The sequence below is a fragment of the Pogoniulus pusillus genome, chromosome 36, assembly GCF_015220805.1.
Source record: "Pogoniulus pusillus isolate bPogPus1 chromosome 36, bPogPus1.pri, whole genome shotgun sequence".
Lineage (NCBI taxonomy): Eukaryota > Metazoa > Chordata > Aves > Piciformes > Lybiidae > Pogoniulus > Pogoniulus pusillus.
In genome coordinates, this window is record NC_087299.1 from 8,211,905 (window position 1) to 8,239,654 (window position 27,750).

Consider the following 27,750-nt stretch of genomic DNA (forward strand, 5'->3'; position numbering starts at 1 on the left):
CAGGGAGGTGTGGGGTGGGAGGGGGTGGCACAGCCCCATCAGCAAGCCCACTAAGCTGTGACCAGCCAGAGACAGATACCTACAGCCAAGAAGGCAAAGAGCTGGGCCATTACTCCCTGGGGAGGGAAGAGTCATCAGGAGATGCTGCTGAAATGTGTTCCATGCCTTTGGGCTTCAAGCCTCAGTAAAAAGGAGAAGCAGCCAGAGCCAGAGAGGCAGGAGGAAAATGGGCAGCAAAAAGACTTGCATCCAGAATAGGAGAGAGGCAGCTGGGTGCTGAGGTGGCTGTGCCTGGTTCTTTAGGTGCCTCATCAGGATTTGAAAGCATCTCTCTTGCCTGACCTGCTCACAGCTTTGCTTCTGTCCTGGCTGGTGCTTGTAACTGACTAATTAACTCCCTCCCTGGCTTCCCCAGCACTTCCCTCTCCCTCCCACCACTTCTACAACCACACAACTGTTTTGGTTGGAGAACCCTCTAAGATCATCCAGTCCAGCCAGCAGCCCAACACCACTGTGGCCTCAGGTGCCACAGCCACACCTCCCCTCAACACCTCCAGGGATGGTGACTCCACCAACTCCCTGAGTCTTCCAGTGCTTGTTCTGCACTCTCTGTTTCTGCCTCTGGACACCAAACAGTGTTGGTGGTGTTCTAATCCTGAAGCTGTTGTGTCACTGGCTCCAGGTGAGGATATGGAACACGCAGGGCTGTGAAGATGATGAAGGGGCTGGAGCACTGTGCTGTGAGGAGAGGCTGAGGGGCCTGGGGCTGTTTGGGCTGGGGAAGAGAGGACTGAGAAAGGATCTGATCAATGGGTTTAAATATCTGAGGGCTGGGGGTCAAGAGGGAGGGGACAAACTCTGCTCAGTTGTACCCTGGGATAGGACAAGGGGCAGTGGATGGAAGCTGCAGCACAGGAGGTTCCAGCTCAACATGAGCAAGAACTTCCTGACTGTGAGGGTCCCAGAGCCCTGGCACAGGCTGCCCAGAGAGGCTGTGGAATCTCCTTCTCTGGAGCCTTTCCAGCCCTGCCTGGATGTGTTCCTGTGTGCCCTGAGCTACATTCTGTGATCCTGCTCTGGCAGTGGGGCTTGGACTGGATGATCTCTTAGGGTCCCTTCCAACCCCTGACATCTGTGAGCCTGTGACCATTTCTGAGGCTGGAAACCAAAATTACAAACAAACAATTCTTGAGTAATGAACTAGAAGCAATGAAGCAGGGCTCCTGGCAGCCCTTTTCCACCTAAGGACAGCTCTGTCCTACCTGTGACCTTATCTTCAGTGCAGGTCCAAGCTTCAGCCCCATGTTGTTCAGTAAGTGCTCTTCTGTCAGGAGGGGCAGAGTCTCCCCATCAATGGCCTGCTCTCGGAATACCTGGAAGGAAGCAGAGCACAGAGGTCCAGGCTCAGACACCAGGCACACCCCCAAGCAGCTCCTCTTGCCCTTGCAGGCAGGGTGGGCTCTAAGAGCCTCGGTGGTAAAGCAGACCCAGGAGAGGCACTTCCAGAGCTGCATCCACAGCTGGGAGCTAACAAGACAAAGGAGACACATGTGGGAGTGTGGATTAGGGACTGTGAATTGGGGCAAGACAAAACAGTACTTGAATGATTCATTTTTAGTATCAGGATGGAGGTGTGGGGGGGTTTTGCCTCTGAGAGCGTCCCCAAGTTGAGCAGTCAGAGAATGGCACCACTGCAGGTGACAGGGATCCTGCTGAGTCAGGGGCTCCTGCCTTTCCCACAGGAACCACAGAATCCCAGAATGGTTTGGGTTGGAAGAGACCTCCAGAGATCATAGAATCAGTCAGGGTTGGAAGGCACCACAAGGATGATCCTGATCCAACCCCTCTGCCATGGGCAGAGACACTTCACACTAGATCAGGCTGGCCACAGCCCCAGGTCATCAATCATAGAACCAAGCAGGTTGGCTAGCCCAGCCTAGCACCCAGCCCTGCCCAACCAACCAGACCATGGCACTAAGTGCCCCAGCCAGCCTTGGCTTCAACACCTCCAGCCACAGCCACTCCACCACCTCCCTGGGCAGCCCATTCTAATGCCAATCACTCTCTCTGACAACAACTTCCTCCTAACATCCAGCCTGAACCTGCCCTGGCACAGCTCCAGGCTGTGTCCCCTTCTTCTGTTGTTGGCTGCCTGGCAGCAGACCCCAACCCCACCTGGCTACAGCCTCCCTTCAGGTAGCTGCAGACAGCAATGAGCTCTTCCCTGAGCCTCCTCTGCTGCAGGCTGCACCCCCCCAGCTCCCTCAGCCTCTCCTCACAGGGCTGTGCTCCAGGCCCCTCCCCAGCCTTGCTGCCCTTCTCCAAACACCTTCCAGCACCTCAACATCTCTCTGCAATTCAGGAGCCCAGAACTGGACACAGCACTCAAGGGGTGTCCTGAGCAGTGCTGAGCACAGGGGCAGAAGAACCTCCCTTGTCCTGCTGCCCACACTGCTGCTGAGCCAAACCAGGATGCCTTTGGCTCTGCTGCCCACCTGGACTCTCTGCCAGCTTTTGGGTTTATTTTTTGGCTGGAGCTCACTTGTTTGCCTGAAGCATGGCTCTAAGTGCCCCCCACACCACCCAACTGCTGCTGGGTTTTCCTGGCAGGAGCAGCCTGCAGAGCAGTGCCAGACCTCCCCAGCAGCTGTGGGTTTCTGGAGAAGGGAACACAGGCAGCTCTGCAGTTCCCAGCCACAGAGCTGGGTCACCCTTGCTGGCATTTTCACATGAAAGAAAACAAAACAACAAACCCCAAACCTGCTAACCTAGAAACATGGAGCATAAAAACCAACCAGCCCACAGCCCTCCTCACCCCCTGCCCAGCACAGCAAGGCCAGCACAGGAGGCTGTGCTCAGCAGCTCCCATTAGCATCAGACATTTGGACTGCCACATGCTGAGGGCATCACTGAACCTCTCTGTCTCTGCTGGCTACTGACTCCTTCCCCACTGCTGCACCAGGAGCTGGGGTGGAAGGTGTTAATGGATGAGCATGAAGGAGTCGAGGCTGTGCAGTCTGGAGAGGAGAAGGCTCCAAGGTGACCTTTTTGTGCCCTTTCATTATCTGAAAGGGGCTACAAGAAAGCTGGGGAGGGACTTTTTAGGCTGTTAGGGAGTGACAGGACTGGGGGGGATGGAACATAGCTGGAAATGGGGAGAGTCAGACTGGATGTTGGGAAGAAGTTGTTCAGCAGGAGGATGGTGAGAGCCTGGCAGGGGTTGCCCAGGGAAGTAGTGGAAGCCTGATCCCTGGAGGTGTTTAAGGCCAGGCTGGATGAGGCTCTGAACAGCCTGATCTAGTGTGAGGTGTCCCTGGCCCTGGCAGGGGGGTTGGAGCTGGCTGATCCTTGTGGTCCCTTCCAGCCCTGCCTCTATCTCTGCCACTTGCAGTCCCTCCCAGCTAAGCACTCTCCCCTCTGCACAAGACTGTCCCAGACAGCTCAGGAATCTCTTCCTTCCCAGTTGGTGCCTTCCCTCAATGGGGCATTTATTGTGGGCTCCAGCAGATGTGGAAGCACAAACCACAGGCTTGGTTTTGCACCTCACGAGCTCCCAGTGAGCAGGCTTTCTGGAGTCCCCCACCACTGCTGAGTCTTTTAACTCCCCTCTAACGAGCTCCAGAAGCCCAGACAGCAGCACTGCACAGTGCCACAGGGAGGTTACTGCGATGCCTGGCACAAGCAGCATCTTCTCACCACCCCATTCTGCTCCTGCGGTCCTCTGGGTGCACCTTCTGCCTGGCTGCTGGCACCTCAGGCTGCTCACCCCAGTGGAGGGGCCACCTGGCAGCCCACCCCTCAGTCCAGCTGCTCCACACACAGCCACCAGCATGCTCAGCTCTGCAGTAGAAGCATGAGCTGGAGAGACAAGGGACACTGAGCCCCCAACCATCACCAACCCTGCAGCTCAGAAGCTCCCTCCTGAGCTTGCCCCCACCACACTCTCTCCTTATTGCTATCCATGGCTTGGAGGGGGAGGAGAAGGGAAAGAAGGGCCCTGGGAGGGTAAGAAGAGGGGGACCTGGGAGGGTGAGAAGAGGGAGGCTTAGGAGGAGGAGAAGAGGGGGGCCTGGGAGGGCAAAAAGAGGGGGAGCTTGGGAGGGCAAGCACAGGGGGGCCTGGGAGGGCAGCTGCTCCTCCTCCAGTGTCCTGGGGGCCACTGAGAGCCGTACCTGAGTGTACTCGGTGCAGCCAGACAGGCTGGACACGAAGCTGCACACATCCTCCACCGTCCATTTGCTGATGTCTTCCAGCGCGGGGCTGTCCTCGCCGTCCAGAAAGAGACCTCCCATGGTGCCTGGATTGTTTGGAGATGGGGAGAGGAGCAGGGGCCGGGGCGGGGGGGGAGGGAGAAAGAAACATAAATCATTAAAAGCCCAGCCCGACAAGCAGCAGCCTGCGATCTGAATGTTCCTCTCTAGCCACACATTCATCTTTAATGAGCTGTCAATTACAGCGCTGGGCAGGGGCAGTGCAGAAGGCCTCTTCCTCCTGGAGGTCCCCAGCTTAGAAAAGGAGGGGGGGCAAGGGAAAAAAAAACCCTGGCTAATGCATTTCATGTGTTTAATGTGCTTCAGCTGCGGGGGAGGAACTGGGGGAGGGGAGAGAAAAGGGGGGGGGGGGGGGGGGGAAAGGCAGCCCAAGCCTGAAGGAGCTCCGCAGGCAGCGGCGCAAAGCAGAAAACTCTCCTGCCCTGGGGGCTTCTCCCCCCGCCCCAAGCCTCCCCCTGGCTGCGTGCTCTGAATGACAACAGGGCCCAGCGCCTCTGCCCCCGGCCCCGCCGGAGTCACCAGAGAGCATCCTGCTCTTTTCCACCTTCTCCATCCAAGCCCAGCCCCAGACATCCACGGGAGGGGTCGGCCCCGGGGCGGCAGCTGGCTCGCCGCGGTGCTGTCCTGCACCCCCCGCCGGAGCTGGGCACCTCTCCCGGCCAAGCCCCTCGATGGGTGATGGGATGGCCCCTGGCAGCCCCTGGCAGCAGGCAGCACAGCTCAGCTCCGGGCTCTGTGTCAGTGCTCCGCAACGCAGCAGCGGTTCGGGTCCCAGCCCTGGCAGCGCGGCTGAAGGTGATGGGTTCCAAAAGGCAGGAGCTAAGTCGTGCCCCCCTCCTGCCCAGCACCCTGCACCAGCAGCCTCTGACAGCACGGGATGGGCTCGTGGGGAGAGGAGCTGGAGGAGGAGGAGGAGGATGGAGAAGGGCTGAAGAAAGCCCAGCCAGGCGAGCGCTGCCTGCTGCAGCCTGTCAGAGGGAAGAGGCAGCAACAACTCACGGAGAAACTCGGGTCCAGAAAGCTTCAGGGAAAGAGAGAAAGCTTGAGCAGGGGAGACTCAGGCTGGAGACTAGAAAGAAGCTCTTCACCGGGAGGGGGCTGCCCAGAGAAACTGTGCACACCTCATCCCTGGAAGTGTTTCAGACCAAGCTAGATGAGGCTTTGAGCAACCTGGGCTTAGGAGGAGGTGTCCCTGCCCATGGCAGGGAGTTGGAACTGGATGAGCTTTAAGGTCCCTTCCAGCCTGAACTGTTCTATGGAAAACATGACCAAGCTGTGGAACTCACTGCTGCATGAAATGGGCTGCCCAGAGGTGGTTGAGGCCCCATCTGTGGAGGTGTCTCAGGCCAGGCTGGCTGAGGCTGTGTGCAGCCTGCTCTAGGGCAGGGTGTCCCTGGCCATGGCAGGGGGGTTGGAGCTGGCTGATCCTTGTGGTCCCTTCCAACCCTGCCTGATTCTAAATACAGACCAAGAAGGCACATGCAGAGATCTGAACATCCCTGAGGGATGTGAACTGCTGTGCTCCAGGACATGAAGCATGAGATGTCCAGGAGAAGAAAAATTCTCCCAGAGATCCAGCAAGACAAAAGTGTCTGTCCTGGAGCTTAGTGTTTGTCCCTGAGGCAATGGATCAGCACCATGGATGGAACCTCTTGCTCCTGCCCACAGCACCTCTGCCAGGAATGACAAGTGGGATACAACAACAGGATGGTGGGACACAGGCCTGCAGAATGAAGAGCAGCTGCTCCAGGGCTCCAGCACCCTCACACCAGAGAGAGTCAAGAGAGAGGTTGAGATATTGAAAGGTGTCCAGGGAAGCTCCCACTGCAGCTCTACCACCAGTCTGAAGCCACCAGAGGCAGGAATAACCCCAGGAAGGACTTCTGCAGGAGAGCACAGCAGCTGCTGGCAGGGCTCTTACAAATGCCTGTCAGTGGCTGAGGAGCATGGGGCTGGGCTCTTTGCAGTGGCACTCTGTGCCAGGACAAGGGGCAGTGGGCACAGACTGGAACCCAGGAGGTTTCACTTCACCTTATGGACAAAAGTCTTTGCTGGGGGAGTGCTGGAGCCCTGGAGCAGGCTGCCAGAGAGGCTGTGCAGTCTCCTCTGGAGAGATCCCAACCCCACCTGCCACTGTGATGCTGGGCAAGCTGCAGTGAGTGCTCCTGCTTCAGCAGGTGGGGCTTGGACTGGATGATCTCCAGAGGTCACCTCCTACTCCTACCACACTGTGGCCCCTCCAGCCTCAATGTGTATCTCCTCTGCAACCAGCACAGGCCCAGCCCCAGCACGCTGCACCCCCTGGCCTCTCCCAGGGGTGAAGCCCCCAGAGCAGAAGGGTTCCTGTCCTTCCCCTCCAGCCCTGCCGAGGAAGCCTCTGCACTGTCTGCTGCAGCCCTGCTCTGGCAGCCTGGACAGGGAGAACAAATGGGTGCCAAGCGGCGGGAGGGGACACACCTTCTATTCTAACAATGACCTGCCACAGGGTCCTGCTGGGCTGCCAGGAGGCAGAAAGGGCAACCTCCAGCCCCTGCCAGGCCTCCTCTGTCCTGCTCTATGACAAATGGTGGTGCAAGAGGCTGGTAATGGATTACAGAGCGCTTCACCAGATGGGACCCAGCGTGGAGGAAAGTATCCATCGTCCCAGGCCAGTGTCTTGTAGGCAGGTGTCTGTGTAAAAGCCCTCACCACCCCTGCCACAATCCACTTGTAGTGTCCCTCCCTTCCCCTAACATCCATCTGCCTCCGAAGAGAAGCCAAAGGCTGAAGGGGTCAGGGAGAGCAACCTTCCTGGCCACCCCAGCAAGGCAAAGCTCTGCTGCGAACCCAGCAGCCAGGCTGGGACGGGGCCGTCTCTGCTGCACGGAGCAAGCTTTTGCCCCTGGCATCACAGGAGGCAATTCAGGTGCCAACTGGGAGACCTGTGCACAAAGCAAACCCAGCTGGAAGTCTGCCCACCTCTGGGTTTAATCAGTTTTGCTCCCTCCTCCCCGCGCCGGAGGGCTGGGGCTGCGGCGCGGCTCTGGAAGGCTCCTGTTAATTGCTCTCCAGACTACAGATCGATGGAAGGATTTTAGCCTCCTGCACACTCCATCCTTCACCTTTGCCAAAGGATGGGGCTGGAGGAGGAGGGTGGGAGGAGGAGGAGGAGGAGGAGAAGGAGAAGGAGGGGAGTGAGGCTGCTGAAACCTTGACGAGATGAGGTCATTGAGCAGCCGGCAGATCCCCAGAAGGCAGCTCAGGGAATCGACCCAACTCTGGCTGCCTCATCGATATTCTTCCCAGCAGGACAGCAAACAGCTTTCTGCCTCCAAAGGAGGACCCTCCCCTTGCTGGAAGAGCAGAGGAACTGCCTGGAACTCAGTGGTCATTTTCAGCCAGCCACATTTCTCCTCTCTCTGGCTCTTCCTTTCACCCTGCCGCCCTCTGTGCCATGCTTAGCTGGTCAGCTAAGCACATCATCACAACCCTTCAGAGAGCAAAAGAGCATTCCCAGAGTCCCAGTGTGCTGGGAGCTTGGAAGGGATCTCTGGAGATCACCCAGTCCAACCCCCCGTGCTAAAGCAGGGCACCCACAGCAGCCTGCCCAGCATCACAATGGCCAGGTGGGGTTGGAAGCTCTCCACAGGAGACTCCAGGGCCTCTCTGAGCAGCCTGCTCCAGGGCTCCAGCACCCTCACACCAAAGAAGTTATTCCTCAGGTTCAAGGTCCTGGGTGCCCACTGCCCCTTGTGCAGTGGTACCCAGTGGCAGGAGAGAGCTCAGCCCCATCCTCATGGCCTCCAGCTGTAGATCTTTGTCTGCACTGCTAAGATCTATACAGATCTATAAAGAAGTTTCTCTGCAAGAACAAATCCTTGGTCAAAAACAAAACCCAGAAAGGATTATGGAAATCAGCTGGCACTGGGAGAGAGGTGGGCTCAGGTCTGTCCATCTTCAGGTGGTCTGTGCTGCCCAGGGGCCAAAGCAGCACATTTCCCATTGACACAGGTTACCCCAGCACAGCCCAGGATCTCCACAGTGCTTGGATCGATGGAATCCTCAATATCTCTGCTGCTGAACTCTCAGCTCCCCTTATCGACCTGCTGTGCTGCATCCAACACCATGCCCTGCCTCCCCGGGGCTGCTGCAGGGCAGAGCTGCTGCTCTGGAGCCCCATGGGCACTGCCTAGCACAGCACGGCCACACCGGCGGCGTTAACATGCCAGGACAAGGGAATCCCAGCACGGTGGGGGCTGGGAAGGGACCTCTGAGCATGATCTAGTCCAACTCCTGCCTGACAGAGGAGGTTCACCCAGAGTAAATCACCCAGGAACACATCCAGGTCGGTCTGGAATGCCTCCAAGAGACGGAGGCTCCACAGCTTCTCCGGGCAGCCAGCACGAAGCCAGCCGAAGAGCAACACCACCCCCAGCAGAACACCTCCAGCCCCGGCACAGGCTCCAGAAATGAGGAGTGCCTTGAAAAGCAGGCAGTGAAAAGCAGCCCCGGTCTTTGCTGAGGCCTGAAGCCAAGGCTGGTGATCTAAATTCGAAGTGATAATAATAAATGGGCTATTACAGCAGGCGGCGTTTGGTGGGGGAGGCACAAAGCCCCCTCGGACGGCAGCCTCCCTGCAGAGCCTGCCACACCAGCCAGCAGCTCCGGACTGCTCAGCTTCCCTCTGGCTTATAATGGCCAGGAGGAAAGGGGGGAAAAAAAGGCTCCTGCAAGGAAGCCTCAGCAGCCCAAGGCAGCAGGAATATTTATCATCTCGGCCACCTGCCTGCCAGAGAAAAATCGCTTCCTCCTGGCTGCTCGGGAGGCAGCTCTAATGAGCGGTGGGCAGCAGCCCTGCCAGCCCCGCACAGAAAAGAGACCCACACGCCCTGCCCCCCTCCCCCTCTCCCTCCTCCTGCTAATTGCTCAGCCAAGTAATGAGCTGAGGCAGGTTTTGGCTCTCGGCTAAGCTAGCGGGGCTGCCACCCTGCGCTGCCCGCGGCGGCGGCTACCAGGGGCTGAAATCCCACTTGGGAGCAGTGCTCCACAGCTCCAGCTCTGCCTGCCCCTGCTGCCCACCTCCATAGCCCCGGAGGGCTGCCACTCATCTCCCTGCCTGCCAGGGCCATCCAACAGGCACCAATCCAGCTAGTCCAGTGCCTGCGAGACCAAGAGATGCCCTACGGGGACTGTGCAGCTGGGGACCAGAGGACTGGCAGGGACCTCCCTGCCTGCCAGGGCCATCCAACAAGCACCAATCCAGCTAGTCCAGTGCCGGCGAGACCAAGAGATGCACCACAGAGAGAGCAAAGAGGTTGTTCTCCTCCACCCTGGAGGAGCCAGCGGTAGCTCTGACACCTCCAAGGGCATGTGGCAACCATGACAGGTGCTGGGGAACTCCTAGACAGCCCATCCCGAAGGTGCTGCTTCAAAGGCTAAGCTGGAAACATCCCAGAGGTGAGCATTTCCCTCACCTCAAGCCATGGCGACACACAGAAGCAGAATGGAGCATGCAGGAACCAGCAGCCACCCCCAGCCCTGCACATCCCCAGTGCCACCTGCACCCCCTCCCTGCAAAACAGCCTCAAGCCTCCTGTTTCTCTCCAGCTTGTCCCCTCCAGTCCTGACTGCTTAGAAATCACCAGAGCACAGCCCAAAACAATCTTTACAACCCTCCAGGCCACCCCTGCCCATACAATACTTGTGGCCCTTGACTTTGTGGGGCTGAACTTGCAGCCATTGATGACTTTGTTTGCCTCCCCATCCTGAAACATGACCTCCAAAGAAGACCCAGATCTCCTGGGTCATCGTGTTGGGATCTCCCTTCTCACGTGCTTGGGATTCACTTTGTCCCTGCTGACCCTTCCTTATGACCCTCGATCTGCTTCACTGCAAATGGAACCTTTTATACTAATTAGAAGACAGCTCTTGGTTCCCTGCAGAGAAGAAAAGAGCCACAGCAGGCCTGTGGAACGGGAAGAGGAGAGAGGCCCAACTGCAGCACACTGCACAACACCTCTCTGCTCGACAGGAACTCGCTGACAGGTCCCCATGGACTCCTTCTACTCTGCTCTCATCAGTACTGCACTCAGTTCTGGTGCCCCCAGCACACGAAGGACATGGAGCTGTTGGAGCAGGTGCAGAGGAGGCCACAAGGATGACCAGAGGGCTGTAGAGCCTCCCCTGTGGGGACAGTCTGAGAGAGCTGGGGCTGTTCAGCCTGGAGAAGAGAAGGCTCCAAGGAGACCTTTGAGCAGCCTGCCAGTGCCCAAAGGGGGCTACAAGAGAGGCGAGAAAGGACTTTTTACAAGGGCTGGGAGGCACAGGATGAGAGGGAATGGACTGAAGATTCAGACTGGAAATTAGGAAGAAATTCTTTACAGCGAGTGTGGGGAGACACTGGGACAGGCTGCCCAGGGAAGCTGCAGATGCCTCCTCCCTGGGCACATTCAAGGCCAAGCTAGATGAAGCCTTGAGCAACCTGGAGGGAGGTGTCCCAGCCCATGGCAGGGCAGTTGGAACTGGATGAGCTTTAAAAACTCCCCTCTAACCTAAACCCTTCTCCGACTCCGTGACTCACCTGCATGGAAGTAGGGGCTCATGGTGTAGGGGAAGCCGAAGGGCAGCGGCTGCGGCGGTGGGATGGAGGCCGGCGGGAGGTACTTCACCTCGCCTTTGGTGATGCCCGGGCCCAGCAAGTGGCTGGGGGACTCTGCGCTGGAGGAGCTGCAGGGGGCGTTCTGGCCAGCAGCTGCTTCCCCCCCCAGCTCCTTGGCCCCCTCGCAGCCTTTGCCTGTCTCTTTGCACTCCTTCAGCTCGGCCGCGGAGCTGCTGCTCTCAGCCTTCAGGCTCTCGGGCTTCTCGTCGCTCACGTCGGCGTCGCTCTCCGAGTCCTTCATCTCCTCGTCGTTGCCGTCCGGGGCCCCGTCCCGCGCCCGCGGCTCCGCCAGCTCCTTGGCCTCGCTCAGCCCCTGCGGCTCGGAGCGCGGCTGGGAGGCTTTCCTGCTGCCCCGCCGGGGCTGCTCCTTGGGCGGGGTGGCGCTGCTGGGGGCGCCGGGGTTGAGGGACAGCAGCGGAGTGTTGTTGTGGCGCAGCACCAGCATGGCGTTGCGCCGGGACAGCTCCTCCCGCAGCGGGTGGCCCTCGGGGATGTCGTGGACGTTGCGCAGGGCCGGGTGGTCCGGGGGCAAGCCGGGATGCAGGCTCAGAGGGTCACCGGCCAGTAGCCTTTGCCTGTGCAGGTTCTCCAGCTCCTTCTGGCGGATGATCTCGGCTGACATCTCCAGCCTGGATGGGGAGAGGCAGGAGAGAGGAGGTCGGCGAGGGCAGCTCTGCTAGCTCCTGGCTGTGCTGAACCAGAGCTATCAGGATCCCAGTGCAGTGGGGGCTTGAAGGGACCTCTGGAGAGCATCCAGTCCAACTACCCCTGCTAAAGCAGGGCACCCACAGCAGCCTGCCCAGCATGGCCATGGCCAGCTGGGGTTGGAATCTCTCCAGTGAAGGAGACTCCACAGCCTCCCTGGGCAGCCTGCTGCAGGTCTCCAACACCTTCACACCAAAGAATTGTCTCCTCATGTTCAGAAGGAACCCCCTGGGTTCCAGTTTGTGCCCACTGCCCCTTTTCCTGTCACTGGACACCACTGTAAGGGGTCTGGCCCCATCCTCTTGCCCCCCACCCTTTAGCTGACGATCAGCACTGAGCAGATCCCCTCTTGGCTGCTCTTCTCCAGGCTCGACAGCCCCGGGGGTCTCAGCCTCTCCTCAGAGAAGCTCCAGCTCCCTCAGCATCTTTGCAGTCTCCCTCCAGGAGTTCCCCTGTCTTGAACTGAGGAGCCCAGGATGTGGACACAATACTCCAGGCATGGCCTCACTAGGGCAGAGCAGAGCATGACGAGAACCTCCTTCACCTTATTGCCCACACTCCTCTTAACGCACCCCACCCTTCCTGGCCACTTCCCTGGCTGATGGTGAACCTCTTGTCCACCAGCACTCCCAGGCCCACCTCCAGACAGCTGCTTGCCAGCAGGTCACTCCCTCACCTGCAGTACTGCTGTAGGTAGTTATTCCTCCCCACAGTGCAGGACTCTGCACTTCACGAGGTTCACCTCCACCCAGCTCCCACCTCTCCAGCCAGCCCAGGCCAAGCCTGCACATCGCTTCCACTGGGCTCACTTGCACACCATGCCTGCTACCCACGCACAGCTCATCCAACACAGCATCCCACTGCTGCCAGGGAAAGGGGAAGGGAAACAGGAGGGGAAATCCCAGCCCAGGGCAAGGCAGAGAAGTCCTCTGCACTCTTTACCTTGCCAGGTTCTGCTTCCGGAGCATCTCTTGCTGCCGTGCAAACATCTCCGCCTGTGCCGGCTGCAGGAACCCATAACCTGGGGACAGGGAGAGGCACAGCAGGGAGTTACCTTCTCAGCATTGACTCATTGCTAGCTGAGGGCTGAGCAGGGAAGGGCAGCTGAGAGTTGCCTTTCTGCTCCACAGCCCATCTAGCCCCTGACTCCCAAGGCTGAAACCTGGAATGAGGGAGGCTGGTGGGATTCAAGAGAGAGCAGCCAAGGCCACCTGCTCCCACTGCTGCAGAACAGGGACGGAGCCAGCACAACAGGGCAGCACAGAAATCGAGTCTGGGCTGTCTGGTTAAAGGACAGCTTGTCACAACCTGCTCCTTCCCTCTGCTCACAGCCCCTGGTTGGCTGCAAACGGTTGTTAGGCACTCACCTGGTGTCTGGCACAGAGCTGAAGGCACCCCAAGGAAAGGAGGTCTCAAGTGGGGCCCCAGGGCAATGTGGGGTGCATTCTGGGGTGAAAGCAGAGGCGGTGGGTGGGAGATCTCCCTGCAGAAATCAGAACAACAAATTCAGGTTGAAATCCTGGGGGCCACATCCACAATGCCCAGAGGGTTTTGGCTCAGGAGGAACATCCTCTCTGCAGGTGATCTGCACCAGAGGCTGCTCCCAGATGGAAAGATTCACCCACACACAAAAGAGCGACAGGAATTAAGAAGCAGAACCAGAGTGGGAAGAAAGCAACCAGGACTCCAGTAGGTCCCACATATTTCCAACCTTGCTGTGATTGCTCCTGTGGCCTTTCAGCTGAGCTGTTCAAAGAGGGCTTGGCTGCCCAGGGCTAGGAAAGGTGAAGATGCTGCATCTGCCTGCCCCCTTGGCAGGCTCAGGTTTCCATCTCTACTCCCTCACAACTGAGAAGGCAACTGTGTATTTTGGGAGCTGGAGAGTGGATGTGGGAAGATCTGAAGGCATCAGCAGCATGGTTGCACAGGTAACCATCCTAGCTAGGACAAGGGGTGATCTGTCACTCTGGAGAGAAAGGCCCCAAGTGAGGCAGAGAAAGACACAGATTGCAGGATGGGGAGAGAGATGTGAGCAGCAAGTGCCACGGTGGGGCTGGAAGGCAGTGGTACTGCTGGAGAAGGGGTGGGTGATGCTGGCCAGAACGGGTAGAGCATCTGCAAGGGGCCAAGCAAGCTGGAAGAGGCAGGTTTGAGGGGTAAAGAAGAGGACAATGCCAGAGGCAGGTAGAGCTTGTTGAAGGAGGTGGGGAAAAAACGTGCAACAACCAAAGCAGGAAGGGAGCAGAGAGCCAAGGTCTGTTCCATTAGTCAAATCTGCCCTGAGAGCCTGCAAGCAAATCTCTGCTTTCCGGCTGCACGTCTCTTAATTCCTTTTGATGGCCACTTACAACATTATTACCTTCAGCAGAGCATCTAGAGGCAAAGCCAAGTGCTGTGCCATTTATTTTCATTTTACAGTATCTCCCCATAAAATCTGCTTCAGGAGAGACTGGAGAGCAAGAGAAGGGGAGCGAGGAGGTGTGTGTGACTTTGCAACAAACAGGCCAACAGCACAACCATGCTGCTCCTACCTGCGGCAGGGGGGTGACATGGGAGGGTGGGATAATGTGAGAATCCCAGCCAGATGTGTTCCCATCCCACAGAGCTGGGGAGGGAGGACAACCACAGCTCGTGGAAGGCCAGACAAGGGCTCTTTGGGGATGAGGTGGGCATGGAAAGGATTTCTGTCCTTCCCTGAGGCCTTCCCAGAGTAGTTCTGTTGTGTGCAACAGCCTCGACAAAGCCCTGACCCATAGCTCACAATAGGATCTGTTGGAGAGGGTCCAGAGAAGACCACAAAGAGGTCCTCTCAGAGGGCTAGAGAACCTTCCTTGTGAGGATGGGCTGAGAGAGCTGAATCTGCTCAGGCTAGAGAAGACTCCAGGGAGACCTTATGGGGGCCTTCCAGTACCCGAAGGAGGCTGCAGGAGAGCTGGAGGGGAACTTGGTATAAGGACCTAAAGTGATAGGGGAAGGAGCAATGGTTTGAAACTAGAGCAGGGCAGACTCAGATTGGGCATTAGGAAGAAGTTCTTGACTATGAGGGTAGTGAGACACTGGGATGGGGCTGCAGGCACCTGGAAATGTTTAAGAAGAGGCTGGATGAGGCTTGGAGCAACCTGGGCTAGTGGGAGGCATCCCTGCCTAAGGCAAGGAGGTTGGAACTGGATATGCCTTTAAGGTCCCTTTCAAGCCAAACCATTCTATGAATCTAGAGATATGCATGGGTTGGGTGGAGGGCTGGACTGGATGATCTTTCAGGTCTCTTCCAAACACATGTGTTCTGTGATTCTGTCAATCTGTGAAGCTTTAAGACCCCTTCCAACTCAAACCATTCCCTGACTGCCCTCCGAAATCCCTCCCCCTCCCTATCCTTTGCCTATTGCCTGTCCCTAGAAGCACAGAACTGCTTTGGTTGGAAAAGACCTCCAAGATCATCCAGCCCAGCCAGTGACCCAACACCACCACAGCCATTAAACCACGTCCCACAGGGCCATGCACACACCTTTCTTCAACACCTCCAGGCATGGGGGCTCCACCACCTCCCTCAGCAGTCCATTCCAGTGCCTGACCACTCTTTCTGTGAAGGATTCCCCCCTGGCAGCCCTGGATGCTACCAGAGCACAGCACAAGGCTGCATGGACTGCAACACTCCAACGGCTCCTCCTTTCCCTTCCCAATTCCTAAACCACAAACTGCCCTCACAGCATCTGGGCCCAGGCAAGCCTGGGGCTCCAGCACCACTTCAGAGCACAGCTCCCAGGTTCCAGGCAGCCAGACACAAGGGTCCAGTGTTTGAAAATGGTTTGCCACACAACACAGAGCACACTCACAGCATCTTGATCCAACCAAGCCTGAGGCTGCAGCACCACCCCAGCCTTCAGAGCACACCTCTGGGCAGTGACAGGACTGGGAGCAATGGAGCACAAGTACAAGTGGGTAGATTCAGATTAGACGTCAGGAAGAAGTTCCTCACCATGAGGATGCTGAGACACTGGAACAGGCTTGCCCAGGGAGGTGGTCAAAAAACTTCTTAAGGGATAGGGCTCAAGGCCAGGCTGGATGTGGCTCTGAGCACCCTGACCTAGTGTGAGGTGCCCCAGCCCATGGCAGGGGGGTGGGGGCTAGATGCGGTCCCTTCCAGCGCAGACAGCTCTCGGCTTCCCCCCACCCCTCCCCTCTCCCCTTCCTCTGCTCTCCTCCACCTCTCTCCCGTTTTTTCCTCCTCCTCCCTCCCTCCCCTAGCTCTCCTCTAAACTAATTGCACCGCTCGGCTGTGTCTGGAGGAGAGCCACCGATCGATGGGTCGCTGTTGAAATGTTAATGCTAATCGTATAACCGCTCCGCCAGCGCCTCGCACTTCACTGGCAGCTCCAATTAATCTCAGGTAACGCAGCTCCTGACCTTCGGCTCCGAGCCGGGGCAGCAGCCAAGCGATGCTTATGTAATTACACCATGAAGTGTGTAATCACCTGCCCTAATCCCCGAGGCCTCACAATTAGCCGAGGCTCCGGTCGCTGGGCTGCCAAGTGCTTTGCCACCCAGGACAGCCTGCAGATGAATAAGGGACAATTAAAGCGGCATGACGGGGGCTAGGAGGTGTCCGCTCGATCGTAATTAGCTGTAATCATGGGGAGACGAGGCTGGCAGACGTGCTGCTGGCTTCGCGAGCAGCAATTGGGGAAATCAAGGAGCTTTTAACCATTCCCGGGCAGGGCTGAGGGCTGCACCGTCTGCTTCGTGTGTGTGTGTGTCCCCCCAAAAAATCCAGACAGTTTTGGCCACTCCATGGACAGGCTGAGCAGTGTCCACTCTCCTTCACCCCTAAAAAATCCAGACAGTTTTGGCCACTCCATCCATGGATAGGCTGAGCAGTGTTCAATCTCCTTCATCCCTAAAAAATCCAGACAGTTTTGACCACTCCATGGATAGGCTGAGCAGTGTCCATTCTCCTTCATCCCTAAAAAATCCAGTCAGTTTTGGCCACTCCATGGATAGGCTGAGCAGTGTCCACTCTCCTTCATCCCTAAAAAATCCAGACAGTTTTAACCTCTCCATGGATAGGATGAGCAGTGCCCATGCCCCTTTATCCCTAAAAACTCCAGTCAGCTTTGACCATTTCATGAATAAGCTAAGCAGTGCCCATGCCCCTTTATCCCTAAAAACTCCACTCAGCTCTGACCATTCCATGTCTGGGCTGAGCAGTGCCCATGTCCCTTTATCCCTAAAAAACTCCACTCAGCTCTGACCATTCCATGTCTGGGCTGAGCAGTGCCCATGCCCCTTTATCCCTAAAAACTCCACTCAGCTCTGACCATTCCATGTCTGGGCTGAGCAGTGCCCATGTCCCTTTATCCCTAAATAACTCCACTCAGCTCTGACCATTCCATGTCTGGGCTGAGCAGTGCCCATGCCCCTTCACCCCTCGAAAAAATCAAGCCATATTTAACCGCTCCAGAGCTAATCTAAGCAGTTCCCATGCCCCTGCCTCCCTAAAATTCCAGTCACCTTTGGCCATTCCATGGATTGCTTGAGCAGTGTCCATGCCCCTTCCTCCCAAAAAACAAGTAGTTTTTAATCATAGAACCACAGAACTGTTTTGGCTGGAAAAGCCTTCTAAGATCATCCATTCCAACCATCACCATGCCCAACACCACCATGCCCAATGCCACCATGCCCACTAAACCCTGTCCCAGGTGCCATGGCCACAGGTTTCTTGACCACCTCCAGGGATGGGGACTCCACCACCTCCCTGGGCAGCCTGTTCCAGTGTCTGACCACTCTTGCAGCACAGAAATTGTTCCTAGTCTCCAACTTAAACCACCCTTGGCACAATTCCTAAGCAGTACCCATGCCCTTTACTCCCCAAACCAAAAGGGGATCCTGTAGGAGAGAGCATTATGCACAGAGGCCCCAGGTGCTGGCTGCAAGCAGAGAGCTCAGAAGGGAATCACAGAATCTCTTCTCAGAGAGAGTGATTGGCATTGGAATGGGCTGCCCAGGGAGGAGGTGGAGTCTCTGTCCCTGGAGGTGCTGAAGCCAAGCCTGGCTGGGGCACTGAGTGCCATGGTCTGGTTGATTGGCCAGGACTGGGTGCTAGGTTGGACTGGATGAGCTTGGAGCTCTCTTCCAACCTGCTTGATTCTATGACACCTGAAAGCTCCAGGATCTGAGAGCAGAACCCAGGTGTCCATATTTACACAGGCTGAGCACATTAGCTGGTGGCAAACACACAAACACTCTGCACTTCTGCCCCCAAAACACTAAAACCAGAAGGAGCTTTTTGATTTGAGCTGAGAAGACACAATCTGTGCCCAGACAGCACTGTGTGTGACGAGGCCTGGGCACTGGGAAATGAAGGAAATGCTAAAAACAAACGAAGTTGTTTTGATTTGAGCTAAGAAGAGACAATCTGTGCCCAGAAAACATTGTGTGTGATGGGGCCTGGGCGCTGGGAGATGAAAGCTTCTCCCTTCGGTGGCAGCCTGATGTTAATCAGAGGCTATTTTTATGCTTTAATGTTGCACTACAGAGCCTAACTTTGATCCCTAAGGAATTCACATCTGCTCAAGACCCTGCAGTTCATCCCCTCTGTCCTCTCCTCAGAGCTGGGCAGCTTCCCTGCCTTCTGGGGTCAGGGATCAACCTGCACTTTGGACCGGGCAGTGAGTGGGTGATGCTGAGAGAAAGGCAGCGCTGCAGGAGCTGAGTGTGCTGCCACGGGGCTGAGCACAGCAGCTTGTGTGGCTCTGGCAGGGCTGAGGGGGCTGCAAGGAGCACATCAGGAGTGGCTTTGAACGTGAGAGGTCAGCGGTTGCTTATGTTACACACACGGCAGACGCTGGGGCCGAGAGCAGGGGTCAGAGAACCAGGGAGACACAGCCATGCCTGCTGCCACCATGCCCACCTGGCACAGCAGACCACACAGACATCCCAGAGCTGTTCTCTCAGCAGCTCTGGAGCTCTCTAACACACATGCACATAGGGCAAAGCTGCCAGCCAGCACCAACGGTCCCACGACTGGCACCGTCACACCACGGAGCCTGCAGCCAGTCAGAGAAGGGCGGGGGAGCCACTGCACCTCTGCTGCCATGCCTGGCACTCAGCAGTGATGCCCAGCAGCTGGCAGCTCAGGAGACAAGCAGGTATGCAAATCAATACTCAGGGGACAAGGGACTCTGCTCCCTGCTGGCAGACTTGACACTGCCTGGCCCAGGCTGCCGAGCCCCTCAGGAGCAGTGACTCAGACATCACCAAGGACAGATGCTTTCTGCTGGCCTTCAAGCCCAACCTCTTGGCCATCCAGGCACAGAACCTGTTGGAGCCTGCCCCTGCTCCCTTCCAGCCCATCTGCCTGAGCCCTGGCACGGAAACCTGGCACAGGAGGGAGTGAGGACGAGCAAGTCGTGTCCTGGCACAGGGCTGGGAAGCCCTCCCAGGCTGCCTGGTACAGACACAGCCAACTCCTTCCAGGCAAGCCTGGGAATAAACTAGCAACCCTGCAGACTTTAAACCAAGGCCACTGTGCTTTTAGACAGCCTTGCACCAAAACACAAATCCTCACACCCTTTCCCAGGTACCTGTCAGCCCTCAATACCACTCCCTCCATTAATTTCCTTCCTCCTCTTCTCCCTCCTCTCAGAGTAAAGGCTAAATTACAGTCCCATACTCTGAGGATGTGAATTTAGCCCTTGGCAATTCCATCTGATAAGCCTTGCCCTTACCTCGCAGAGAGCAATTCTGTGCTACTGCATATTCCTCCCCTCCTCAGCCCTTTTTTGTTCCTCCCCTCCTCATATGCCAGCTGGAGGCCTGTGAGCAGGGTATTAGGGGATTTGCACTGCATGCTGCTAAATTTGATATGTCCTTTAACAGGAGACAAATGGTTCACAAGGCTTAAAAAGTATCGACTTTTCTTTAACAATAAGCACTAATGGCCTTCAAATAATCAATATTTAAAGTCATTATGGGGTTACACATTATACTGTTAAAGCCAAGCCTTTCACTTTAACCCCATCGTATCCTCCTCCCCCTGCCCCACCCCCCCCCAAGCCCAGGAGGCAGTGCCTCCCCTCAGCCCCGCTCCCAGCTCCAAAGCAAAGCTGGAAGCACAGGCTGTGACTGCAGACGGGAGAGGGTCAGGAAATGCAGATTGAAACCGGCAAGGCATGGAAATAAATTTAGAACGGATGGAAGAGGGGAGGGAGGGGCCGGGGGGGAGGAATGCATGAAAGCTCTGCTCTCCTCTGCTGTGCATCTGATGGGAAGAGACACTTCCAAGCCGAGGTAAGAGGCGAGCGGCGCGCAGCTCCTTGCTGGGTTGCCATCCACAGACACTGCCTATGCCAGCGAGGGAAAACAAATACAATGGAAAGGGCTTTCTATAAACGGAGCTTGGGATTTCCAGGCAGAAAGAGGCAGGGACTGGGGCTCTCCTTCGAAGGGGAGGACTGGACAGGGAATGGGTCTGCTTTGTGCTGCCAAGGGAAATCACTGCCTCCAAATCCAGCCCGGTGCGAAAACCAAGTTAGTTAAGTCAGGTCAAGCTCTTTGGCCTTTGCTCTGCCTAACACTCAGCCTGTTGGGATCTGAGGAGCTTCCCAGCACACAAATCAGAGACAGATGGATGCAGCATTCGGAGCAGAGATGGGGATGCAAGGCTCAGGTAGGGAAGAGCAGGAGAGAGAATGTGTGCAAGGAAGACAGATCATGCCCAGGGAGCACAGGAGTGGAAAGGAAAAACAACACAGAGGGAGGAATTAGGGAGTGAAAGAAAAGAATGGTAGCAAGAGCAGATGGAAAGAATGCAATTCCAAACCCCTTGCTGGGTGTTTCAGGTGCATCTCTGCACAGGGAAAAGCTCTGCACAATGTTTGTCAGTTACTGTAAGGGAAGAGCCAGAAGTGCATCTTCGAGCCTGCCAGACCGCTCTGGCCAAAGGGCTCAGCCTCCCAGGAACTCAGCAGGCCAGGATGCTGATGGCATCTCTCACAGGCAGTATTTCTTGCTCCTTGGCATCCCTCCTGCTTCACTCCATAATTGTCTGGGGTCCCAGAAGATGAATTGTGTCCCTAATGCCTCTTACAGACAGTACCAGAGACAGCTGAATGCTGTCACTGAAGTACCTCCTCAACACTTGTCCTTCCTCTGACTCTAATTTGCTTTCTCCTCCCCCTCCTCCTGTGGGAGAAGGGCAGGTTCTCCACGCAATCCCCATGCCATGCCTCCTGCAGGTGAACAGCCTCCCACCAACCCTAACTCAGGACTGATGCACCATCAGCCAACAAGCTTCACCTTGCTGAGCACAGTGGAGCAGCTCACCCAGCCTGCTCTGAGCACCTCCTCAGCGCCTTCCATTGCAGAGAAAAGCTCTCCCTCAAAGGGAGGAGAACACAAACGTTCCCCAGGCTTCACACACACTGTTCTTGCTCTGGCAGAAAAGCCTGCCCTGATCAAGAGCACCAGCAGCACACACAGGAGATGAGTTCCTTGGATGCCAGGCTGAACGACCCCAGCAAAACCAAGCCAACAGCAGCAACAAATTTTGGAGACAGGATCCAAGGAGCAGGATCCAAGCAGCTCCACCATCTCTGTAGGGCACAGCCACCTGCCATTTCTGCAGGAGACACAGCAGCTCAGAGATGGGAAGCACTCCAAGCTGGAGTAGCTACAATGACACCTTTGAGTTGTACCCTTTCCTCTTCCAAGTCTTTTTATAACACTGGAGTTGGAAATCTTTTCAAACAAACCACCAGGCCCTGGCACTCCATGATCCAAGTCTCAATCAGTCTAGAGAGTGATCTAAAAAAGCCAAAGCCCATGACACTGAGCCTGCAGCTTGAGGCTGCTTTTGGCAACACATTCCAGCCTCACTTCCACAGATGAGGGAGCTGGAGCAAAGGGGCAAAGGAGCCACTACTCTCCCAAAAGCACCCTGGAACCTGGCCCAAGCAAACCCACACTGAGTGTGTCTGTCTGCACAGGTATCATCTCCTCCAGAGCCACTTCCACCTGCCTGCCTTGTGCACAGCATCATTAAACCCACTGGCTCGATTCTGACCAGCAAAGGTGGATGCTCCCTGGCTGACTGGAGTCTGAACATCTCTGGCTTCTCCAGTGTTCCCTGGCTCAGGCTCATCACCCACACCTGGGAAGTTAAGTGTAGCTACTTCCCACCCGCAGGCAAAGGTCTCTGCATTCCAGCCACAGGACGCTAGGGGTTGGGAAAGAACTCCGGAGATCACCGAGTCGAACCCCCCTGCCAGAGCAGCGCCATAACCCAGAGCACCAGCACTGCCCTAACGAACACAGCTGGGTCGTCAGGCTGGGCTCTTCCCCTCCCTGCTCTGCCAGGCGTAACGGCTGGAGCCTGCAGTGCTAATTACTCCTGCCCACAAAGCTGCTGCACCCAGAGCTGACCTCATCCCCACACATCTCCCGACAGGAAACTGAAAGGGGATTCTAACAGCAGCCACTTCACATCCCTGCACATCACCCCCCACTGCTTCTGCCCCTGCCCAAGGACACGCCACAAACCCACCTGCAGTCTGCCTGCCTCCAGGAGCCAGCCCCTCCTAGTGCCTTCTCCTCTGTTTGGCCCACCTGAACCCTCACACTTCAATACCCTCAGCATGAAGGTGCACAGAGCCTGCTTTGATTTACCCTGCTGGCAGAGCCCATGGCAGCCAAGGACAGACCCAGGGCTAACAGCAACACACTGGCAGAGCCCATGGCAGCCAAGGACAGACCCAGGGATAACAGCATCACACTGGCAGAGCCCATGGCAGCCAAGGACAGACCCAGGGCTAACAGCATCACACTGGCAGAGCCCATGGCAGCCAAGGACAGACCCAGGGCTAACAGCATCACACTGGCAGAGCCCATGGCAGCCAAGGACAGACCCAGGGCTAACAGCATCACACTGGCAGAGCCCATGGCAGCCAAGGACAGACCCAGGGCTAACAGCATCACACTGGCAGAGCCCATGGCAGCTAAGGACAGAACCAGGGCTAACAGCAACACACTGGCAAAGCCCATGGCAGCTAAGGACAGAACCAGGGCTAACAGCAACACACTGGCAGAGCCCATGGCAGCTAGGAACAGACCCAGGGCTAACAGCAACACACTGGCAAAGCCCATGGCAGCTAAGGACAGAACCAGGGCTAACAGCAACACACTGGCAGAGCCCATGGCAGCCAAGGACAGACCCAAGGCTAACAGCAACACACTGGCAGAGCCCACGGCAGCCAAGGACAGAACCAGGGCTAACAGCAACACACTGGCAGAGCCCATGGCAGCCAAGGACAGACCCAGGGCTAACAGCAACACACTGGCAGAGCCCATGGCAGCCAAGGACAGAACCAGGGCTAACAGCAACACACTGACAAAGCCCACGGCAGCCAAGGACAGACCCAGGGCTAAGAGGGGAGAATGAAAGGGGAGAAATGAACCTTCTTCCCAAATGATTTAGCACTTTGTGACCTAGCCCAGCTCCATCAGCTAGGACACCTGCCTGGCAGTGACAAGCACCTCTACATTTGATACCCATCTAATTCTTTTTCAGTTTGCCCCTCCTACCTGCAGCACCTCCCCATAATAAGCAACCTCCACCCTCCTGAACGTTCCTTTTCAGCCAGGCCTCCAGCTGGCCTGGCACTTCTCCAGGCCACACATAGCTGGAGCAAGGTTCCTGATGACTGGCTGCACTGAAACTCCTCTATCTCTGCATTCCTCACAGGTCTGCCTACAATCCAGATGGGCTGGGATGGATTTTCTTAGGTGGGTTAGCCAAAGTACAGCTCAGAGGAGAAAGTCTGCCCAGCCCCTACATGTTGGAAACCCACTGGTCAAAAAGGAAGGCAAACCAGACAGCACCTCTAAAGTTGTAAATGAGGGAGATGACTTTGAACTCCACACATGCTACAAAACTAACACTGCAGCCTACTGCCTGTCCTCTTCTCAAAGATGAAAGGCAAAAGGCCTGGATACTGGAGCCTTTCATGGCTTGGCCTATGACACTCAAAGCCTTTGTGTCCCCACAGCCACCAGGCCATCTTCCACCTTTGCTATCCCTACCAGAAACACACCAGCTTCAATTCCCTTTCCTTCTGAAGCTCTCAATTGCAGAGGGGATGACTTATGGCACAGAGTGAGATAAATGAGCTAAAATTTCCTGGGGGGGCAGAATGTGAGTGTGAAAATCAGCTCTGCAGCACTCCTGTCAATGGGACAGGCAAGCCATGCCTCCTCCTCCTCAAAACAGAGTATTCCTCCTCTTTCTCCTCCATCCCAGAGCATTTCCTCCTCTTTCTATTCCATCCCAGGCCATTTTCTTCTCTTTCTATTCCATCCCAGAGCACTTCCTTCTCTATTTCATCCCAGAACATTTCCTTCTCTATTTCACCCCAGAGCATTTCTTTCTCTTTCAACTCCATCCCAAAACTCTTTATCTGGGAATGCTATAAAATGCCACCTTAAAGCATTTTAAAGTGTTCTGCAACCAAGAACAGGTCAAAGCCTAGCATCTGCTCTGGAGGCTCATAGGAGGATTGGGATCACTCCCAGCAGCCAGTCACCAAGGTGGACTTGCCCAAGCCCCCATCACCCTGCTTTGCACAGCACATCCCAGCACACTCAGGACCACACTTGTGCACCTATGTGATGCTCAGTGCTTTTTCAGGACGAATTAAGCCTGCCCACCTCTACATGCACTGCCACTCTCCCCTCCTGGACCCCTATCCCCCCAACACACACAAGCCTTTCCAGACTACCTCTGCAAGCCCGAGGCAAGGCTGCCAGCATCCCCCTCCCCATGCGACGGAGCAAACCCCGCCCCGGGGCGGGGGTGAGCTCGGTGTGGGGCGGCCCTTGTCCCCTCGGTACCTCTCGGGGAAGTGGGTGTCCCTGTGCTGGGGGAGGCCCTGCTTCCTCCGCTGGCTGGAAGAGTTGCTGGCCGAGGGGATGTGCGCCTCCATCGCGCCGGGGTTCCGCGCTGCCGCCGCCGCCGCCACCTCCTGTCGTGCCCGGAGGAGATCTGGGGAGAGGGAAAGGGATGAGGAGCTGCCGCCCACCGCGACATCCAACACCCCCCCCCCCGCACACATCCCCATGCGCATCCCAGACCCACGCGGGCACCTACCCCCCCACCAGTGCTCCGACTCCCCGCGGGATGCTCCGGGCTTGCTCCCGGCTCCCCGCGGGCGACAGCGCTGCCGCCGGGGCCGCTCCCGTCCCGTCCCTCCCCGCAAGCCCCTCAGGCGACAGCTTGGCTCCTTAACCCCCCCTCCTCGCCACTCTCGGCGGTGCGGACAAGCTGTCAAGCGCTGGGGGGAGGCGGCGGGGGGGGAGCGCGGCTGGTCCTGCGGCCCCGCGGCCCCGGGCTGCGTCCCGGCACTCGCCCGGCGGAGCGCGGCTCGGAGCGGGGCTCGGAGCGGGGCTCGGAGCGGGATCTGCCTCTGCCGCCGCCGCCGCGGGAGTTCGGCAGCGGAGGAAATTGTGCAACTACGGGAGGGGGTGGATTGCTGTTTAATTGCCTTCCTGTCGGAAGGGAGGGAAAGAGGGAGGGAAGGAGAGGAGAAAGGGAGGGAAGGATGGACTGGGGGAAGGCAAAAAGGAGAAGGAGGCTTTGCCGAGCTGCCCCTCTGCCTCCCCGCGGCTGTGCAGCACCGGCGGCGGCGACTCTTGGTCTGTCCCTACCCTTCTCTGACCGGCCCAGCGGGGAGCGGAGCTGACCGAACCGCTGCCGCAGAGCCACAGCCGCGTCCCCGCCGCCTCGACCTGTCCCGGAGCAGCCGGGCTGGGGCCGCCGAGTCCCTCCGCTGGGCTGCGCTGGGACCCCAGGGCTTCTCGGGGCTTGCTCTGGGTCCGGCTCCCCGCGGCGGCTCCCTCCTCCCCAGAATCACCTACCGGCAGGACCTGCTGCCTCCCCTGCCCAGGCATCTCCCCATAGAGGGGATGGGGGCTGCTGCCCCGGGTGCTCCCCACCCGCCTCGGTAGAGAACAGCTGCCTCCTCCCCCCTCACCCGGCTGGGGGCAACCATCCCTGCAACAGCGACCAGCAGCCGTGGGGCTGCAGAGCACCGAGGGCTGTTTCCTTAAGCGCCAAGGGAGCAGAGGGATGCTGCAGCCCTGGTCTGAGCAAGGCTGGGGGGAGAGCTGGCACTCCAGCAGGGCCCTGCCTGCTAAGCACACCTCACACAAAAGACATAGGGGTGCTGGGGACAGGTTGCTCCTGGGGAGATTCCAATTGGACTCCAGAAGGAAATGCTTCCCCCTGAGAACAGTCAGGCACTGGAATCATCTCCCCAGGCAAGCAGTGGACTCCCCTACTTGGGCCAGTTTCAAGACTCAGCTTGCCAGGGTGCCAGCCCAGCTCACTGCAACTCTCCTATTACCTAGAAAGGTTGGACCAGATGATCCTTGAGGTCCCTTCCAACCTGGCATTCCATGACATTGCCCCCCCACCAGCTGCACTGTCAGAGGCTTTTTTGGAGTGCTGCAGTTAAGCATCAGGATTGCCTTAGCTTCTGTACCTCTTTTAAAAGGCCCTGCACACAGCTTGCTCCTACCCCCCCAACACAACCTCAGCTGCCATTCACACGAGGCACAGGGGAAAAAACCACACACAGAGAGATGCACACTGAGAGGAAACCTCCTCCTTACAGTCACTGTGCTGCTCTCTGCAAAAGGAAAACAAAACACAGCTGGGGAGAGGAGGAGGAGAAGATTTGTCTTCATGAACACACCCTGGCTGGGATCAAGTCACACACTGAGCTTTCAGAGCACCCTGTATTCATGCTATTCCTGATTCATAAAGCTAAGTTGATATAAGAGTGTTGCAGGACCCTGGGAATGTTCCATTTCCATCTCCTTGCCTTTCTTTCTATCCCTGTGCTGTTCTCCTTCAGCTCTGGAAATCCCAGCCATCCACATTCCCAACAGCCCTATGTGTGCTCATCCCAGCCTGGCTTTCACCCCTCACTGGGCTGGAGATAATGAAGCAATTCTTCCCAACGAGGGTGGGGAGGCACTGGAACAGGCTGCCCAGGCAGGCTATGGATGTCCCCTTCTTGGGGGTGTTCAAAGCCAGGTTGGATGAGGTCTTGAGCAACCTGGGCTAGTGGGAGGTGTCCCTGCTCATGGCAGGGGGGTTGGAGCTGGCTGATCTTTAAGGTCCCTTCCACCCCAACCCATTCTATGAATGTATGAATCACTCCATCAGATATCTGAGTGGTGGTCAGAGCTGAAGACCCACGGTGGGACTGTGAGTCAGAGTGCAAATGCTCACTCAGCTGCTCTTTTTGCTGGCAGCAGGGAGGAGCCTGGTACCTGAACACTCTTAGCCCCATCCCTGCACACACAACCACCACCCCCAGAGCCCTGGCTGGGGCAGGGGGCACCAGAACGATGCGCGGCTCGCACGGAGCGCCTGCGAAGCAGCTGAACGCCAAATCCCACCAGAGGAAAAGGAAAAGGGAGAAGAAAAAGGCTGGAGAATTCTGCAAGGCAGAGCCTGTGCACCTTCCATGTTTATAAATTAATTATCTGAAGAGCCCAGGTCAGTGCTTATTGCCACAGTGGCTGTAATTTAGAAGCCTGGCATGCAGCCAGCTCCAGAAGCTGCATTGATCCGGAATGACCGCAACAACCCCACCACCACCACCACCACTATGCACACCCTCTCCTCTTTCTCCCCTCCTCTTCCCTCCCCCTATGCCCCCACTCCCCTCCACCCCCCACCCCCCCAGGATCTGTTATTTACAATCCTGCACTCTGACAGTTGGGAAATCAGAGTGATTGACAGAGGGACGCTGGCGGATGGAGGTTCCAGGCGCGGAGACAGACTGAATTCAGAATGTGGGATGAATGCCACTGGGAGAATAAGGGGGGGTGGGGAGGGGTGGAGGAAGGAAGAGGAGGTGGGGGGTGGGGGTTGAAAAGCAATTAAAATAATTCTAAACTATTAACTTCTTTCTTTTTTAATGCTGAATGCTATTGGTGCCTGCAGGTGAGGCCGCAGGTAAACTGCTTTGTACTGGCACTAATCACCCACAGCCCTCCCAGCCTGAGCCCTGTGGTGGGGAGAGGACCCAAAATGCACCCAAGGATTGTCTTACACCAGAGAAATCTGCCAGTGCA

The 27,750-nt window shown here is 57.0% G+C and overlaps 1 protein-coding gene across 9 annotated transcripts in view; it reads right to left on the reverse strand.

Annotated features, from left to right (window-relative positions):
- The window catches only part of SAMD11 (sterile alpha motif domain containing 11), a 145,462-nt gene that overhangs the window by 3,432 nt on the left and 114,280 nt on the right, over positions 1-27,750 (reverse strand). For all 9 annotated transcript variants that reach the window (XM_064172009.1, XM_064172008.1, XM_064172010.1 and 6 more), the window contains 6 exons: positions 24,496-24,646; positions 12,981-13,096; positions 12,556-12,634; positions 10,831-11,537; positions 4,173-4,297; positions 1,263-1,373 (listed from right to left, as the gene is read on the reverse strand). In XM_064172009.1, the coding sequence (XP_064028079.1) occupies positions 1,263-1,373; positions 4,173-4,297; positions 10,831-11,537; positions 12,556-12,634; positions 12,981-13,096; positions 24,496-24,646 (1,289 nt within the window). The remainder of the gene's footprint in view (positions 1-1,262; positions 1,374-4,172; positions 4,298-10,830; positions 11,538-12,555; positions 12,635-12,980; positions 13,097-24,495; positions 24,647-27,750) is intronic.